Below are 18,171 nucleotides of genomic sequence, written 5' to 3'. Positions count from 1 at the left end.
GGAAAGAGAGAAATGACTTGAACCATTATATGAATTTATGAGGCATGCAGCAGTCTAGACTGCACATCCAAGTTAATCATGTCTCTTCTGGCATACTGTGGAGATCGCAGATGGCAATTCTTAAAACCAGTTTTATGTTTGTATATATCATAATTACAATTTATTTGTACAGGCACAGTATTTTCTAATGGCACCTAAACTGGATTAAACGGCAACAGAGATATTTAAGCATTATTTTAGTGGGCAGATGAAAGAACAGTAGTTGCCTCAAAAAGTTCTGTAAATGACTTGCTTATTTCGTTCCTTACGCCGTCAGTCCCACTTGGAAGTTTTCCTCCTCATGTATCTGGACCCCTCACTGTCGACTGCTTCATAGAGGTCCTTTTTGTTCTCTGCTGTTGCATGCAAGTACCCAAGGTAGGCCACGCAGAGGGTAATTGCTACGAGTCCAAATGCCATCACAGGTTTGTTCTGACAAAAAAAAAAAAAGAATTAGCACGGATTTTTAATCAAAACGTTTTTCATTCACCGCAAATATTACGTTCTTCAATCTTAGTGCACAAAACGAAGAGTAAACTATTGTGATACCTGCAACAATGACCACTGACTTCCTTCAGACTACTCCAAATGGCTCTGACCAGCAGCAAGGGAGACATGATTTTATGGTAGCACGAGGAATTCCCTCTAAAAAAGAGGGCTCTCCATTTCTGGAGGCAGAACATCCCACTGCCCAGCGCACAGGTCCCAAGTGCTGCTTGAGCATGGATGAACTGGCCACAGCCAATTTCTAAAGGTAACTACTACAGACTTCCACCAGATTTTATCTGGATATACTAACGGGACAATGCACCCTGCTCCTGCCAAGTAACCTTGATTACATTTCTCTAGAACAGATCACTTATCATCGCCAAATCTATTTTTATTATGTGCACAAAATTTCATCAGTCTTCCTGATTTCACTGGGTTCTGCAAATGTAAATAAAGGCAGAGCATCACCAACTTAATTATAAAAGCACATACTCTAACAAATTAAGAGTATTGGCTGATACACTTAAATCACATCATTATCCCTTATGAAAGCCTTTTTAAAGTACCCTGCCATGTCACCAACCTTCATCACAACTTTTAAAAAACTCTGCACCAAGAATAACAGGTAAATATTGCCTCATTCTGTTAACCTTTTGGTGTTTTTTTGAATGCCTTGTGAGCGTTACGAGTCTATTGGTGCCAGAGCTAACGATGCTAGCAGATTTTCTAACAGCACAGAACCAGGTGACTCAGTCCAACAAAATGTGTGAAATAACTTATGCTACCCCCTATCAACCAAGATGAAGCTGACTGTTTTACTGACAATTAAATTAACTCATTTAATAAATGAAAAAAAACCTGCATATACAAACATAGACAGTAATAGAGTTCTATAAAGGATATAAGAAAGCGCACTAGAATTTTTGGATTCCTGAAACTTTTGGCATATTAAAAACAGAAAAAGAAAAATCCAAAATAATGGAAAGCTACCAAAAAGCCCCTCCTTTCATATCGAAAAATTTGCATTTTCTAATTTCTTCCTTTTCAAATATTAAAGAGGACTCCTGTTACTTAACCTGTCAAATCATGAGTAATTACAAATTACTTTCTTCCTGAAGTAACTCAACTAGGTACAAAATAATCAGAGAATGTAACAGTAAAATAAAAGCTGGAATAAACAATGCAAATTCTGGGCTCTTAACAATCAGAGTGGAAGAAAAGCAAAAATATTTTTAGTTATCTTACTGGGTGGTTTGCATAACAAGAGAGTTATATAATGCACACAGAATTGTGATTATTATTTTAAAGCAAACGTGTCTCTCTAAGCATATTTAGTTTCTCTCGGAATAAGCTTCTTACAGGTTTAATGAAAAGCTCGGGGTTCACAGCTCTGAACAACATAGTTGTCTGTACACCCCTCAGTCCTGGATTTCTCTCCTTGGGTTTTTCATTCTCATTCAGAGGTTTTTTGGAAGACATTGTAATTGGTGTTGAATACTTCCTAAAAACAAAATGAAAAATAGACGTCATTTGCATTTTAGAAATAATAATAAAAATACACTGAGCATGACTGCACACTCTGCTTAGCTTGTCTTCTTCCAACATGAATTTTAATTTGTGTATATAATACTGACTGCTTCTGGTGTTAGGCCTAAGACTCCCTGCTTAAGCACACTGATTTTCAATCTTGTCAAATTTGCACATTCTAAAATGCACTTCTGGAAGCGTGTACTTTTAAATACTAAATGTATGCGTAGGCTTGTTTTTGTTTTTTACTTACCTTTGGCTAATGTGTTAGCTACCTGCAGACCTAGCAGCAGCCTACAAAACACAGTCTGAAAGAACCTTTAACGAACATTGCCACAAGAAACAGTGTCAGGGCAGATTCTTTTATTTTTATTTTTAAACCTCAGGGGTGACAGGACAGCCTGCGTGGGGCCACCCCAAGGAGGCAGCCACCGAGCCGAGCCCCGGGTTTCATTTTCACGCACAAGGGCACGTCAGACGCGAGCGGCCATCCGTGCAAACGTGTCCACGGCCAAACCCTCTGCCAGGGCAGCCCGGAGGGCGGTGAGGGAAAATTCCCCTCAGGGTTAGGGAGACACAACGCCACGCGTGCGGCGCGGCTCAGCCCCACTCCCCCCACAGGCGTCCCAAGGGCACCAAAAACCCTGAGGACGGCGAGGAAAAGGGCAGAAACCCCCTCCCTCAGAGGGGCTGTCGGCTGGAGCCGCCTTCTCAAAAAAAAAAAAAAAAAAAACGCTTTTGGAACCTAAGGAGCGAGGCGCGGGCGCGACGCCCCTCAGCGCCTCCTCACACGGCGGCGGGCGATCGTTAACGGCCGCCGCGCGCCATCTCCCCCCGCCCTTCCCCCACCGCTCACCTCCCGCCGCCGCCGGGGCCTCCCGGGGCGGGGGGGGGAGCGGGGTGCGCATGCGCGCTCGCGCCCCCTGCTGGGCGGAGGCCGCCCCGCGTCCCCTGAGCGCTGGCGGGGGGTGGGGCACACAAAATGGCGGCCCCGGGCGGCTCTGGGGCGGCGCCAGTATCGCCAAAACTAACCCCAAACCCTCCCAAAATTCCCCGGTGTGTCCATCAGGCACACGTGGCTCTGCAAGTGCAGTCAGTCTGAGCAGAAAAAATAATAAAAAAGTTTTAATTAAAGCTTCCCCTTTCTGTTATTTGGATCTGAAATCTAGATTTTGGGCATCTCGGTGGTGCGGTGGCACTTTGCTGCATTGTTTTGTTTTCTGCTGATTGCAGAATTAGTGAAATTAATGAATTTACCTAAAGCCCAAGGGAAATGAAGCCCATGCGGGCACGTCTGCCTGCCGGTGCCTTCCTTTCCACATCAACCAGTGTCCAAGCCTCTGGGCAGTTTGAGTGACCTTACAAAGAAAGGCGAAAATTTCAAACTTTGGGAAAAAATGTTATCTGGATGATAGAAAAGAACCCAAATTAGTCCTCCATTGTGAAAGTAGGCAGGCAGAAATGCAGTGCGGTGCTTAATATTAGAGACTGAGCTGTGTCTGGACTCACCCACCCCAGCGCACGTTTCCACCTCTGGAGGATGTGTGAGAGGACTTTGGTGGCGGACAGGGCACGAACACAAACGCAAAGGCATCCAGGCTCGCAGAAACACTTGCTCCATGTTTTCTTCTGCAATAAACAAACTGCATTCTTATTATTTTTTCTTCTGAAAGATGGCAGAGTAGGATATCACAGGTTAACTTGTCTCCCTTCTGATGGAATATCTAAAGATTTTTTTTTTACTGTGTGTAAATATCACGAGGTGAAAAAAAAAAGGAAATAAGTTTTGGTATCAGGAGAGAATTGAGTGGTATATTTGTGTTTTCTGTCAACATTTAATTCACAACATACCATCTGCTAATCTCATAGCTATTGTTTAGGCAGCATATGCCACACAGCTGATTTTGTTTAGAATCCATTGAGTAGAAAAAAAGTCACTTCTGGGTGAAGATTATTGCTCTCATTTGTTTTGGTTCTTGTGTAATTTAAAGATGCTAATATCAAGTTTTAGCGTAACCCTTATATTTTGGGGGGTATCTTGTTTTCTTGAGGGAAAGCAGAGTTTTTACAGTACTGCAGGAGACATTCTGCCTATATCTCTAAAGTAACCGACACGTTTTACATGGGGACACAAAACTTTTACATCACCATGCTGAGACATGTGCTCTCTATCAGTACATGCACCCCTTCGCAGCAGTTGATGCCATTAACTGACCCCATCCGCACAGATAAAACTCCTGCCTTAAAGTCAGCCTAGGCCATAATAATACTTTCCAGGTCGTGGTAGGATGGGTTTATGCCAGAAATTACAGCCACTTTGCCATGCAGACAGCGGTAGAGATTGTTAGGCTGCTGGTACTTCTCTGGCGCTTCCCATCTTTCCTATAAGGGGCAGATAAGACCCAAAGACATCACTGATGGGGGAAAAAAGCACACACTGTACAAAGAACACCCCTTGCTGGAGGGAAAATGTTCTCCATAGGAAAAGTCATGGGATAAGGCATTATGCATACAAAGAGAGGGGCTTAGAAACGGGTTTGGGCTTTGGTGTGAGTGCTGGTGCTCAGCATGCATTATGCAGGTGCTGAATATCCAAATTAGCTCTGCAGTGGAGGGAAGCTCGGACTGCTTGCTGTTTCTAGTTTTGCTTCATGGCTGTGGGAGAGTGTTTTATTTTATCTGCAATGTGAATATTATTTTGGTGTATGACACTACAGGATGTTGAAAAGCTCGGTCCATCAATGCTTATAAAGTTGTCTGGCATCTTTTTATAGAAGGTGTTCTTTAAAGGATAAAACTGTAAACATCTGTGGTATTTCTGAGTCTTTACAAGTCAGCCATCATCTTATTATCCGAGTATCTCTCCTGTAAAGTCAATGCACACACACAAAATCTTCCTTTTCAAAACCCAAGGCTGTCACTGAGATTTATTTTCCTTTTAAACGAATTCCTTCGGGATTTCGCTTTCACTATTGTGCTGTATGCTGTGGCCATTCAGAACTTAATAGCAGCTCCTGCTTTTCCTGAGACTCGCATCCCCTTATCGTTTGAGCCGCAGAAGTCTCTGTGGAGAACAGAACGAATCTGATACCGTAACCCGCAGACTTCGTTAGCATGCAATAGCCAGCCTAATGCAGCACTCGGCACAGCGGCCTGCCGCCGCGTCTTTGCTGATTCACCTCACAGCTCCTGCTTGTTTCAAGTGCCACACAAAGGGGAGAGCTTCGCACTGTCTTCGAAATGAAGATAGGATGCCTCAAGCTGCCGATAAGCTTACCCCTGTTTTAGAGACACACTGTTACAGATCTGCCAGGGACACGAAATTATTCCTTCTGTATAAACATTGGGACTTCAGCACAGGTGTGACTTGCAGAGGCAGAGGCAATTTCCACCATGTATTTGTTAGGATTTTCATACACGAATGCGTACTGTGTAAATGCATGCCTTTTTGCTTGCTTTTTGCAGTGTTTCAGACACTGTGAGTTTATATTTTAATTAGAGCTGGCAATTGGGACCTTTTTTTTTGGCAGAAGAAGCTAAACAAGTCTGGGGGAAAGGACAGTGGGTGGGAAGGGAAAGCAAAAAACTACGAATTACAGGTACTTCCTCTGCCTAATTCACAGTTAATAGCAAGGGGAACAGTAATTTCACTCAGGCCATATCGAGGAAATAAATGTAGCAGAAGAAACAAACAGATCTCCAGATAGACAGAGGTGCCATTGAGAGCTTTCTGTGTATGCGCTGCTCAGCTCATGTCAGTCTCAAGAGCCCTTACGCTGCTTTTCAGCTGCTGTTGCTCATTTGTCTCATCCTCGCTGAAAGACAGCAGAGTTTTCAGACAGCAGCATGCCTTTGCTGGGCCCCTACCACTGATGATGCAAAACAGTTTTAAGGCAATAAACACTTTAAAAATGAGAATCTGTTAAAGCAAATCTTTTGCATTTCATAGCATTATGTATATGTCTTATAAAACACTTGTTAACCAGCCTTGTCTCTAGGAGACAGAAAAATCCCCCAGCCATGCTTTCCAGACAAGATTAAAGCAATTGTTATTCTACAGCTACTGATCAAGGTTATAAGCCTGTTGAACTGAATTCAATACAGAAGAGAAAATGCATTTTGTTGGGTTCTACTTTCATTAAGTGGGGAAATTGTTTCCAATTGGGAACAGAATAAAACAAAAACCCAGACCATCCCCTCTGGAAGGAGAAAGACAGTTTCTCCTGAAAAGGAGGAGCAGAGAAACATCCACAGAGGTGGGTTTTCTCTATTGCTCAGAGCTGGGCACCCATCAAGTTGGAGTCAGGGAATGCAGCTCCTGGCAGGACTCTGGAGGGTAGAAATTTCATAGGTTTAACAGAATAAAATCCATCTGTCTCTGTAATCCGTGTGCTTTTTGACTTTCTGCACCTTAGAGTTGTCTTTTCATACATAAATACCACCGCATACCAAAATACATTGGGGAGCAGCAGTGCCTAACATTTATGTACTGGTTTGGATGGAGATATAGCAGCCAGTGTCATAAGACACTTAAACAGCTTTGACATTTAAGTGACCCGATCATAACCGTGCATTTCTGATTAATAAAGAATGGGCTGCCGGGGCTTTTACAGCTTTCTTTTTCATCTCTGTAATTGCTCAGATGCCTTTAATGCTATAATAAAATCTAGCTGTAAAGTTAAATTCTAGCTTTCTCGCTCCTGCAGCGATTGCCCTTCAGGTAATTACAATATTCGTGCCATCACTCTGGCCTTTAAATTACTGATGCGAATGAAACTTGGCTCGGCCGGCTGTGGCTTTTATTGGGCACCGAGCTGCGTGCCCGGAGGAAGGCTCTCACCCCGCAGCAGCTCCCCGTGTTAGCAGCAGGTGAGCTCCAAGCCCGGGCACCTTCAGTCACCCCCCAGAGGCTTCTCTGGGGCCAGGAGCGAGCTGCCAAGTCAGGCGCGTGTGTTAGTGACACCCTCCTCTGCACAAAACTCTCAGATGGTTGCATACAGTAATGGAAGACCCAGTAAGTCTAAGCTACATAAATTGTGCTGCGAAGAATTCATTTAGCAGGCTTTAAGAATTAATTTACTGAGTTAAGGCTTTCTGTGCTCGGGCTGGTGGTATCTCATGGGCTATCGTCGGTCTCTGCCCTCTGCTTTGAGACTGCAGCGCGTGTGCGCCCGCAGCTCCTGCCTCTGCCAGCGTAAAAGCAGGAGGTGTGCAGCCGGAGAGCGGTCGCCGGTGAGCGCTCAAAGGATGAAAATAAAGCCTCGTGACGTTAAACAAATGCCTGGGTTTCCTGGTATCTTTCTGCTGATACCGGACGCGTTACGGTTCTGGGTTGAAGGGTGTGCTGGAAGAGGCGATCACGTTTCACTGGTTTAGTTTGTATTGCCCGGGAGACGGGCAGTTTCCATTCTCAAGGCTTAGAGCAGCGACTCCCTTTCGTGGAAATGAACCGCTGATGGTTAATGCCACTAGAAAACGAGGGTCCGGCTGTAATCGCTCGCAGCCACACAGGTAAGTTCAGGTTTCTTGCTATAAAATATAATCTTACCAAACAAGAGTTTGTTTTTTTTTTATTTAAGGTTGAACGGGCTTGATAACAGCCTCGTGGCAGTGTCCCATCTGCCAGCATGAGACACGGATTGAATCCTGTTTTCGGTGCCTTGTTTGTACCTACTAAAGGGTTGCAAACTCATTGTAGCCATGGACAAATAACTTCATTTCTAATGCTTGCTCAAGTGGAAATCTTTTGGCTTTCTCAATTCATTTTTATAAGATTTGACCAAAATGTTACAACAGTATCCTGAACGAAGAAATAATACTTACTAATGCTGAAGATCATTTGCTGCAGAGGAAGGGATCTTTTTTTGAGAGCACGGGAGAGATGGTTATCTGTTTGGCATGAAGTTGATGGAAAATGCTCTACCAGTTGCATGGGTGAAATATGGATGCCATTTCTTTTAAAGTCATTTTGGATTCTTCCGAGTTTATATTTTTAGATTATATAATTTACTGAAGTAACAAAGACAACAGTGAACTGGGTCTGCCCTCTCTCAAAAACCATTCATCTGCTGTGGAGGAGAGACCACAGCAATTAGCAGCTGGCAAAGCAGCACTCTCAGCAGCTGCTGGGTTATTAAGCGGAGTTTGTGGTTTTCCCAAACACAAAACAAGATGGGATTTTGCCACTGCTGGCTGTGAAAAAGAATACCATGCATTCTTAAGGTTACGAAGCCTACTGAAGACGTAACTTACATGTGGCGCTTTCAGAGAAGTGAGTGTTTGGCAGCTAAGGTAGGGAAGCCCAGAAAGGAAAGAGATTTGTCCCAAGCCACTCGGAAAGCCCGTGCCAAAGTCAGATGTAAATCTCAAATCGACCAGATGAACTTCTTCCCATCTAGTCTTTTCTTTTCCTTTTGTAGTCACTTGGCAAATAAATATCTAGGCTGATGTTTTTACACACCACATCTATTTTAAGCAGTATTTAATTGTTTACAGGATTCTGCATTTAATATAACTTACTGCAGTACCCAGAGGCTTACATAGGGGCATATTTCTTGTTCTGAGGAGTTAAAAATTAATAATAGGCACGAAATAGTGAGAGGCTAGAATCAGTAAGCTAAGGAAGATGAAGGCAACGGACCAGGCTATGGGAGACCCTGGCTCTTTAGCTCTGCCCCTGATGTGTCGGGTGATGTTGGATAAACCCCATCACCTCCCTTATGGACATCTCCTCCTCCACAGCACGGGTTTTCCCTGTCCAGATCCTTGATGTTTTGAGGAGAGGACTCCATTTTTATCACACGTTAATGAAGGATTTACGCCAGGGAAGTTCAGTCCAAACAGTCTACAGATTGCTCTTGGTTGATCTGTGAAAGGAAAGCAAGCTATTGCTGGCAGGTTTACATTTGCCGTTCCGCTGGAAGCATCTGAAGGATGAATTAGGTGGGAAACCAGTGCTTGCACCAGTCTGAGGACCACAGGCTCTGCTGCACTATGACTCCTACTACAACAGCCGTTGTGGCAGTGACCAGCCTGCCCAGACCGCAGGGCGGTAGGGCTGCGTCTGCCTGCTCTGGGGCTGTCAGAATTAAATGCCTTACCCATCTTGTTTCTGAAGAGCCTGAAAAAGCAACTAGTATCAATACTATGTTCTTTACTCATTTTATGGTAAGAGACGGGTTATCCAAACCACAGAAGGCTAGGTTTTCTGACCTCTCTATATTTTCTCATTGTCTCTTTCATAGGGACCTGGAAAACCACTCATATCAGCACTCTGACCACTGGGCAAGAAGCGAAGGCGTTGCAAGGTGAGTGACTTGCAGGAGTAGTTCTTCAGCTCCTTCTGCTGATGCTCAACACTGTGAACAGCTGGTGCAGGCCCAGCTTAGCGGGGTGACTTTGGAGCTGGACTCTACCTCTGCGTTCCCAGGAGGTTTCCTGCTGCCTCTTCTGTAGCAGAGCGCTGGAATAGATGCACCACGGTAGGGTGGGAGTGGAGCTTCCATAAATTTCAGAGCAGGCTGAACAAACACCTGTCAGCAAGAGCTATAAGCACGACAAAGCCTTCTTAGGGGCAGAGAATGAAGTGGATCGGTGCTGCTGAGCCTGTGGACCTCAGGCCGGTGACAGGCAGTAAGGAAGCAGTGGGTAGTCCATGAAACAAGCACAAAGGATCAGCAACAGTAAAACTTCCTTATATCATCAAACAAAGAAAATAAAGGGAAAGTGAAATTACAAAACGAGCATCTGAAGTTAAGTTTCATTATTTGTTTGGTCATTTACAGAAATCATCATGCCAATGCTTTTTTCTTCCTTTCCTCAAAACACAGAGCTGATCCCCGGTGTTTTAAAAGAAAAGGGCTGAGATTATGTTTTGTTTAAACTTTATATATATATATATATATACACACACACACATAAAAATCCTATATATATATAAAAGCTGGAGAGGATGACCTCTCAAGATTGCCACCAAGTCTGCTTTTTTATGATCCTATACTCTCCTCTGTGATCCTCTACTACTGTTCTCTGCTTTATTTTACACTATTTATGATTTTTTTTTTGATAAGGAAAGAAAGACAAGGTTAAGCCATAGGTGCAACAGAAAGCTCCCATTAGCAATGTTTGTAGCAGAAAAGAAATTGATTTTCCATCTCTCAGCCTGCAAGGCTAGTTGTGTTCGCCTGCGCGAGCGCTAGACCCACAGTTCCCAGACACACATCCTTTCTGCTCTTTCTCACCCTTCCATTTCCATTTCCACTAATGCAGCACCTTCGACCTGTAATTTGCCTGCTTGCTCTGAGCTGCCTGCTCCCTGCGTGCCTTTAACAATTTGGATGTTTTCCCCTCTTCCTCTCTTCTGAGTAGGTTGTTTTTGCATTTTCTTACTTTTTCCCCCCATTTTCCTCTACACAGAGATACCTTTTCTGCTTTTAACATCATTAAAGTAGCAGATCCGACAGAAATCTAGATGAACTCATTCTCTGAATGCTCTACAACGGATGCATTACTCCACGCACATTAGCCAACCTTCCGTAGACCTCACTGAAGAATGGAAAGGATTATTTGGTATGTTCAGCAACAGTGGTGTTATCCAAACACTTTACTCAACGAATTCCATTCCTCACCCCTGGAGCTGATGGAGCGGGCACTCGGGTTGCTCTGTCTGCTTGGCAGAGCTTGTGGGCAGGCTTGAGGCAGCACTGAAACGATGTCCATGTCTGACGGAAACGGGGTCACCTGTGTCTCACTGGGAGTGTCAAAGTCACATCCAGGGGATAAATTTTGTGTGTGAAGAGGGGGAAGAGGAGAGGGGATTACCTGCTCCGGTTCCTGGCAGGGAGCAGAAGCAGTCCGGGAATTTTTCATTCTCATCATTGCTACGTCAGGAAAAAATGAGCAGAGCATGTCAAGGTATCTCTAACCTTCAGCTTTTGTCCAAGCTGGGGTGCATGTATGTGCATGGAGAGTTTGAGGTAAATCTAACCTCAAATTCCTGCTCCTCTTGCCACATTCATCTTCTTCTTGAGCACTTGGAGCAAATGATCTGACTGTTGTAGACTCTCTGGTGTCTCCTTTGCAATTTCCAATAGAACCTTTTCTATTTTTGGTGGTGGTCTTTATTTCCTTTATGCCAAACAGATTCCCCTGTGACCCATTTGTTGCTGTCTTTTTTGAAACTTTGACTCAGCTAAGGGCCAGATTTCTAGGTGCCAGCGTGCGTTGCTGTATTTCACAACAGCTCTGCAGCAATTCCACCCATCCAGTCTTCTGGCTAGCTGGAATTTGCCCACTGCTCAAGACCTGCTCAAGATTTTTGTCAAGGCCTTGACCACCACTGTCCCTGGGCAGGGAGACCCAGCCTATCTTCAGCTTCTGGCCTCACTCGTTCAGCGGGGAGCTCAGGACTGGTGCACCTCCAGCCACTCTTAAGGAGCCTGTAAGCATGGGTTGGTAGGTGACACTGGGCTTTTTGCCTCAGGAAAGACGGGCACGGTTCTTTTGGCCATTAGCAAAGCCCGCTGTCAGCCACACTGGTTTTCCACAGAATAATAAAATTCAGTCTTCCTTCTGTAGTGCCTGTGCACATCTTAAAATCCCAGAAAAAGGCCTTTGAGGCCTTCCTTCAGCAAGAAATCTATTCAGGAGGACAGCTTGTTTGTGAGTATTGACATGTATGAATGCAGCTTGTGCTTGCTCGTGTGAACGCTTTGTTTCCTTGCCCGTGCTTTATCGAATAGCAGTATCGGTAGCATCTTCACACTGTGCTACTCAGCCCCTTCGAGACTAATACATTGGCTGCATATTACTTATCTAGAAATCGTTAAAGGCATAGTGCGCATACCTCAGAGAGCTTGATTTAAACATCTGCTTGAGCTCTAATTGCAGACATAGAGGATAGAAATAGCTCTTTAACGAAGTCACCAGTCTGCCAAATATATTTAAAAGCATATGTCTGATAGGACGTAAGCCAAACGGTATTCCTGTTACTCCTTTATACCTACAGCATAAGAGAGTAGTCTGGTAACGAGTCTTGGTGAGAACATCTTTTCAGCATCCTTCCCAGTATGAATAGGCAGTACGTTCATTCCTCAGCTCCTCCAGGAAGTCACCACTCTAATGGCAGCAGTGTAGGAGTACCCAAATAAGCAAATAACCTTGTTTTCCAGTAGAAGTCTGGCTATGGGCAGAGGTCTTTATGGGCTGCAGGCTCAAGGGACAGCAAGAGAAGCACTGAGCTTCCCAGCTGCACTGAGCTTTGTGATACTGTGGCCTAATTACTGCTGGTAGTCAAACGTGCCAGCTGATGAAGTTGCTCAGTGGCCAGCACTAACTGCAGCTACAGCAGCGGCAGGGGGATTCCCAAACGCTGGGGCAGCCATAGGTGGGTGCATTTTCTCTCTTGCTAAGCAGGAGCAGTAGATGGGACGAGGCCATTAAGATCAAACATTTGGGTCTGAAACCCTCTCAGATTCCCCTCCTGATGCTTCCCAGCCATTCTGTCTCCCGTGAATGGAGATACTTCTTGCTCTTACACAGGAGCTTGGTGTCCTCCGTGCAGAACCCAGAGGGGGGAGGGGGACCGTGTGCTTGCTTTTGGTGCCTCTCTCAGGTCCTCGCTTGACTTTAAGGAGAGTCTGGCTGCCAGTGGCTCCTTGAAGCATCCCTTCGCAAAAGAAAAGCTCCAGAGCTAGGGCGGGGGAAGATTTGTGTGGAAAAACTATTAATATACATATATATAAAATGTATAAATTTGGGGAATAAAGTTTAGTGCATTTCTTAAATGATAAAAAAATGAAAACAAAACAAAAAAACAATAACAAAAAAAAATCCAGTGCAGCAGTATAGGACTTAAAATACTGCATAAATTTACTGACAAGATGAGACAAAAAGAAAACAATTTGCATCGTGGTAGTCAATTTATTATAGGCTACTTGGTTCCTATGCATAAATTTGAAAGTGAAACGGGATTTGATGATGCCTAGTATTTGCAAAACCGATGGAGCTACGTTGAGCGTGCCTTGGTGGTGGAGCACTCGTCTGAACTCAGCCGGGGACGCTCTGCCTGGTGCTCAGGAGGCTCTCGGTAAGAACAGGCACGTCTACTTGCAGAGAGGATGGCCTAACAAAACAATTAGGCTTCAGCCTAACTGACAAAAACCTACTTTAACAGCAAATCGTTTCTGTGTGATAGCCTCAGAAGGTACAAGTTATTAGAACTAAGAGAAGATTTGCTTTTTCTTTTTTTTTCCTTTTTTTTCCCCCTTCCTTATTAAATGCTTAGTCAGTTTGAATTGCTTCAACTACTGGCTATATTTCACCTTGAACATACTTCCTGTTCTCTTCACCCAAGATGAAGCATCTCTGATCTTGTGCTTCTTTTATACAGCATTTCCTTCCTTCCCTGAGGAGAAAGATGAGCTGGGCATTCCTGCGTGACCTGCTGAGTGGAGTGAATAAATATTCAACAGGAATTGGAAGAATCTGGGTAGCAGTTGTGTTCATATTCCGCTTGCTGGTTTATGTTGCGGCTGCAGAAAACATCTGGAAATACGAACACGATGAATTTGAATGCAACATCAAGCAGCCTGGCTGTGAAAATGTTTGCTTTGACCATTTTTTCCCTGTCTCTCACATCAGGCTCTGGGCTTTGCAGTTAATCCTGGTCTCCACCCCTTCGCTCTTGGTTGTTTTCCATGTTGCTTATCGAGAGAACAGAGAAAAAAAGCACAACCAGAAACTTTACAAAAGTCCAGGTGAGATAGATGGTGGATTGCTGTGCACTTACCTTATCAGTCTTGTTTTAAAAACAGGATTTGAAATAGTTTTTCTCATTCTGTTTTATAAATTGTACAATGGATTCAAAATACCACATCTCGTCAAATGCGACGTGAGACCATGTCCTAATACTGTTGACTGCTATATTTCTAAACCAACTGAGAAGATGATTTTCCTCTATTTTCTGGTGGCAACTTCATGTCTGTGCATTGTATTAAATTTAAGTGAACTGAGTTACCTCATTTGCAAATACTCTGTGAAGTGTTATCTGAAGAGGTACACCAAGAAACATCGAGGCTCAACAAGCGATTGCCACAAATCAGGAACCATCAGTCACAGGAGAGCAGCAGCTGCAGGACCAGTCCATGACAGCTCCCTGTCCTTCCCTCTGAATGCAGAAGGTGGACACGAAAAAATCTCCCCACTGACTTGAAAGGTTGGACAACACCTTCCTGTTACACAAACTGTATCTCGTGAATTGCTCTGTTCCGATCAGTGCTTCGCAGAAGTGAAAGGAGAGTTATCTAGGAAGTGTTTTTCCTCTGTTAGTTCCCTCCCTCCGTTATACAAGCGAATAAATCCACTTGCATTATGTATGTCATGCATAGAATTACCTAGATCTGTTCATGTTGAAACAAAAGGTGAAGAGGCCTGAAAATTCCATGGAGTTTTAATAATATACACAAATGTTTATGATAAATCATACTGAAACAATTGCTCAAACAAATGTGTTTTGCATATTATACAGAACTGCTTTGTTACAAGCAAAAAGGGGATTTTTATATCCAGAGATGGAAGAACCTGGAATTAAGATACCATTATTATTATAGAACCTGGATTTAACATCCTGGCGTGTGGATTTAACTCCTGATCACCCACACTGAGCAGCTCCCCAGCCACCACACACGTCGTCTGCCCCAGTGGCTGCGGTGGGTAAGGGAAAAAAATCTTCCACAATTCTCTAGGATCCAGGCAGAAAAATGTAGACTGTGCAATATAACAAAACGTGGGCCAGTGGTCTTAGCATTCAGTAGCCCGAAACCTGGTCCCTTTGGTAGGGCTGAAAATACCACCGCTCCCTTCAGCAGATACCTGCTGTTGAAGAACATGGGAAATCTAAAGACACTCACAGCCTCCTGTGGAAACGAAGTAGACAATAATGACTTATTGCCCCCCTAAATTTCAGAACATCTCTTGAACACTACGCATCACTGCTCTTTGTTACGGGTATAACATGGGCTAACAGGAAAGGAACAGAAATAAGTCTTCTTTTGAACTCAAGGTTTGGAGATGATAGAAATCAATGCCTAAAAAGACTTATTTCAGGCTAGTGTTCTCCTTCCTTTGCTGTGATCAAAGACCTGACATCAGTGCTGAGTCTGATCAAAACACACGCTTTTAGAGAAAAGGCTGCCTGCAATAAACAGAGCTGCCAGGATGTGGAACTGATTTCATTCCAGGATAAAGAGGAGGAAACAGTAGTGAAAGCACATTAACTGTTTTTTCACTCCAGAAACTCCAGCTGTGGTTACAAAGCATTAATTTTATGAGTATTGGGACAGCAGTTACAGAATTAACTTTAGGAATTATTGAAAAAATTATGTACCTTTGACCGTGATTTTCAAGCTCATGTGAGTTGTCTTTTTCTTTTTTTTTTTTTCTTTCTACGATAAATTTGATTTTATAAGAGGTGAAAATACAATTGCCTCTGCTGAACTTACCGACAGCAGCGTGCCAGATACTAGCTTGCCAGCTTGCGGCCAGTTAAAGTTTTACATCTCGCACGGTGCGGTAGCAGTGTGTCTATCGAGACAACGTGCTTTACAGCTCCAAACACTTTCTGCTAGGTCTCTACATACGCAGAATGGCTCAGGAGAGGCATGCAATTACGTCTTTTACAACTACTGCACAAACCCCATCAAGCACTGCGTGAAGCAAAACCATTGCTGATCTGCTCCTTGTAACCGGTACTGCCACCGTTTCAGTAACTGAGAAAGGAAACCAAAATTATCTTATCCTTTTTGTACCCTAGTGCATCATTTCTTAAGACAATGGCAACACTATCAAAATGAAAAATGCTGCCATAAAGAGTATTTTGTAATTATCGAGGACAGATTTAAAGATAGCACATTAATGAAAAAGCTCTTTACTTTTTAAAGCAGGGTTTATTTGAGAGCAAAAGAAGCAAACGCAGCTTAGCTAACAGGTTCCTGATTAAATTTGTTACATCTTCTAATATAAAAAATACGTTAAGTCAGGGCCTGCAGGGCTTCAGAGCATCCCTCCAAACTCTGCAGCTGGCCAGAACTTCCTGCTTAGACCAAAAATTTTCATGTGATACAATAACTTTTTTTTTAATGCATATACAAGTTTTTAATTCTCGCTAATTCCTATCCTCAACAATCACGAAATGATAAATTATATTCCAGATCATAGCGTTTCAAGTCTTGGAAGATATTTCAGGTTTGATACAACTAGAAATTATTTCTCATCTAAACCACTTTATTCTGAAAAACTATTACGGACCAACTGCGTAAGCCCTGACTCCCTGGTAGCAAACAGCCAAGTGGCTTTTGCATCATCTGCTGTAAAATTAGAGGAGTATTTAGCAGAGCCATTAATGTAAAGGAAACAAGCATCACACAAGGCAACTCTGCCAGATTTTACTTAACACGAGCACAGGAACTTTCTGAAGCCTCTCTCTTGTCCAGCATTTGGTCTTTTACTGGTTCCTTTCCTACCCCAGCCCCTTCCCCACCTTTATCACCTTTACCTTGCTTCCTCTCTAGGTTAAATCTTCGTCATCTACCCATCTCTGAAGTCATTCATATTTGCATTTTTGGTTCAAATGAGTTTGTAGACTCGAAGCCTAAACTAAAAGGCCATTTTTTTCCCCTCATATATCAAACTTCCATGCTACCCAGATAAAAATGCCTGTTTTTTTTTTTTTTTTCCATTCAAATGCTGTATTTCTTTCTTTTTAAAGGCTAGAAGAACTGTCTCCTTTTAACACACAGCAACTGGTACGAAGCTGACCTCAGCCCTTACTGTAATGGAAAAATACCACAACCCCTCCATACACATTCATACAGAAATATTTACCTCATGCATGTTTTAAAACTTCTCCGCAAACTTTGAAAAGATCCAAACCTTTTGTAAACCCTGGTGTTCTTTAAAACCCAAGAAATCTTGTCTCGTGAGACAGAAGCTTAGAAAAAGTCATGGGGGAAAAAAATACTTCCCTCTTTGCTGGTAATTCCCCCTCTGTGCCCGGCTCTGGTACCCACAGCCTCCGCATGCCCTGTGGCTCCCCCGGGGCCTGGTGCCCGTGCAGGTGGGATCCCGACCCGGGGCCTCCTGCGGCACAGAAACCATCTGTGAGAGTACAGCCACCTGCTTCTCCTTACCTGAGCTGAAATCTGCTTTTGGTGTTTCTTAAAAGCTTCTCTTCCTGATCACGTAACAGCCGTGGGCAGGACATGCCTGCAGAATGGTCAAGGATCAACAGTCCTCTCTTGTCAAGGACGGCCATCCCAAAACACGCGAGGACCAACCCACTGCACTCGATTAGGGCTCAGACAGTTTAAGAATTTCTTTTTAGGAACACAGTTAACCACAAGAGGCTAATTGCCCATTAAAAGATGTCTTTAGATCACAAAACAGACCGTACTCTGCATCCAGACTCTGATTCGGTTGTTTCCCCATCAGCAACAGCTTCTGTTTCAGTCAGCACAGGCCGGCTGGTGACAAGAGGTTTTAAAGAACGTATCTTGGCTCAAATACCACAGTTCACAGAGGATGGAAGGAAAGGAGAAGGAAGGGGGATGGAGAGAGCAAGAGAGGTAAGGAGAGAGGAAGAGGCTGGAGAAGGACAGAGAGAGGGGAAGAAGAGAGGCAGCAAGAAACAGGGATGGAGAGGGGAGAAGAGAGATGGGGAGGGAGGGAGGAGGCGAGGGGGAAGAAGGGAACGCTCTGGGCACCCCACAGGCTGATGAGGGGTCAGTGGGGCTGGGCTTGGCCATCCCCGGAGCCCTGTCCTGTCCCACGGGCAGGGGTAAGGCCCACGGGGCCCCGAGGGGCTGTCGGCACGCTCGAGCAGGAGGCGTGATACATCACTCACGGTGAAGGCCTAGATGCAAGCACCAAAGAAATTTATTTCATCAGGAACTTTTGTAGGTGGCTTTACCAAACTACAGTACCCTCTGCAGTCCTTGACATCTTAAACCAAACCCTCCCCCCTTCAGTCCCTGTTAAAAGTATATATATATATTTAAAAAAAAAAAAGGAAAAAAAAATACCATACTAGCCTGTTGAACAGGCTGTCAGTACCTGTCTAAC

The 18,171-nt window shown here is 43.9% G+C and overlaps 2 protein-coding genes across 21 annotated transcripts in view; one reads left to right on the top strand and one right to left on the bottom strand.

Annotated features, from left to right (window-relative positions):
* Positions 1 to 18,151, top strand: part of GJB7 (gap junction protein beta 7) — a 38,043-nt gene extending 19,892 nt beyond the window's left edge. For 5 of the 19 annotated variants that reach the window (XM_083829269.1, XM_083829280.1, XM_083829285.1 and 2 more), the window contains 4 exons: positions 9,300 to 9,362; positions 10,471 to 10,623; positions 11,246 to 11,715; positions 13,445 to 18,151. In XM_083829269.1, the coding sequence (XP_083685395.1) occupies positions 13,472 to 14,266 (795 nt within the window). In that variant the 5' untranslated portion in view covers positions 9,300 to 9,362; positions 10,471 to 10,623; positions 11,246 to 11,715; positions 13,445 to 13,471 and the 3' untranslated portion in view covers positions 14,267 to 18,151. Of the gene's footprint in view, positions 1 to 3,016; positions 7,567 to 9,299; positions 9,363 to 10,470; positions 10,624 to 11,245; positions 11,716 to 13,444 lie in introns of those variants that run through there. The other 14 variants (XM_083829277.1, XM_083829275.1, XM_083829278.1 and 11 more) reach the window with 12 other exon arrangements.
* On the bottom strand, positions 131 to 3,063 carry SMIM8 (small integral membrane protein 8). Of its 2 annotated transcripts, none has more exons than XM_083829306.1 (3): positions 2,912 to 3,063; positions 1,888 to 2,029; positions 131 to 471 (listed from the first exon to the last, which is right to left on the bottom strand). In XM_083829306.1, the coding sequence occupies exons 2-3, from the start codon at positions 2,005 to 2,007 to the stop codon at positions 313 to 315; spliced, it is 279 nt and encodes a 92-aa protein (XP_083685432.1). In that variant the 5' UTR covers positions 2,008 to 2,029; positions 2,912 to 3,063; the 3' UTR covers positions 131 to 312. The 2 variants fall into 2 exon arrangements, with proteins under 2 accessions (XP_083685432.1, XP_083685431.1); XM_083829305.1 differs by lacking the exon at positions 2,912 to 3,063 and adding an exon at positions 2,309 to 2,770.
* Positions 18,152 to 18,171: the final 20 nt, after the last annotated feature.

Source organism: Anser anser, assembly GCF_964211835.1.
Source record: "Anser anser genome assembly, chromosome: 3".
Taxonomy (NCBI): domain Eukaryota; kingdom Metazoa; phylum Chordata; class Aves; order Anseriformes; family Anatidae; genus Anser; species Anser anser.
Note: the sequence above shows the minus strand (reverse complement) of the source record. Positions and strands in the feature narration are given on the sequence as shown.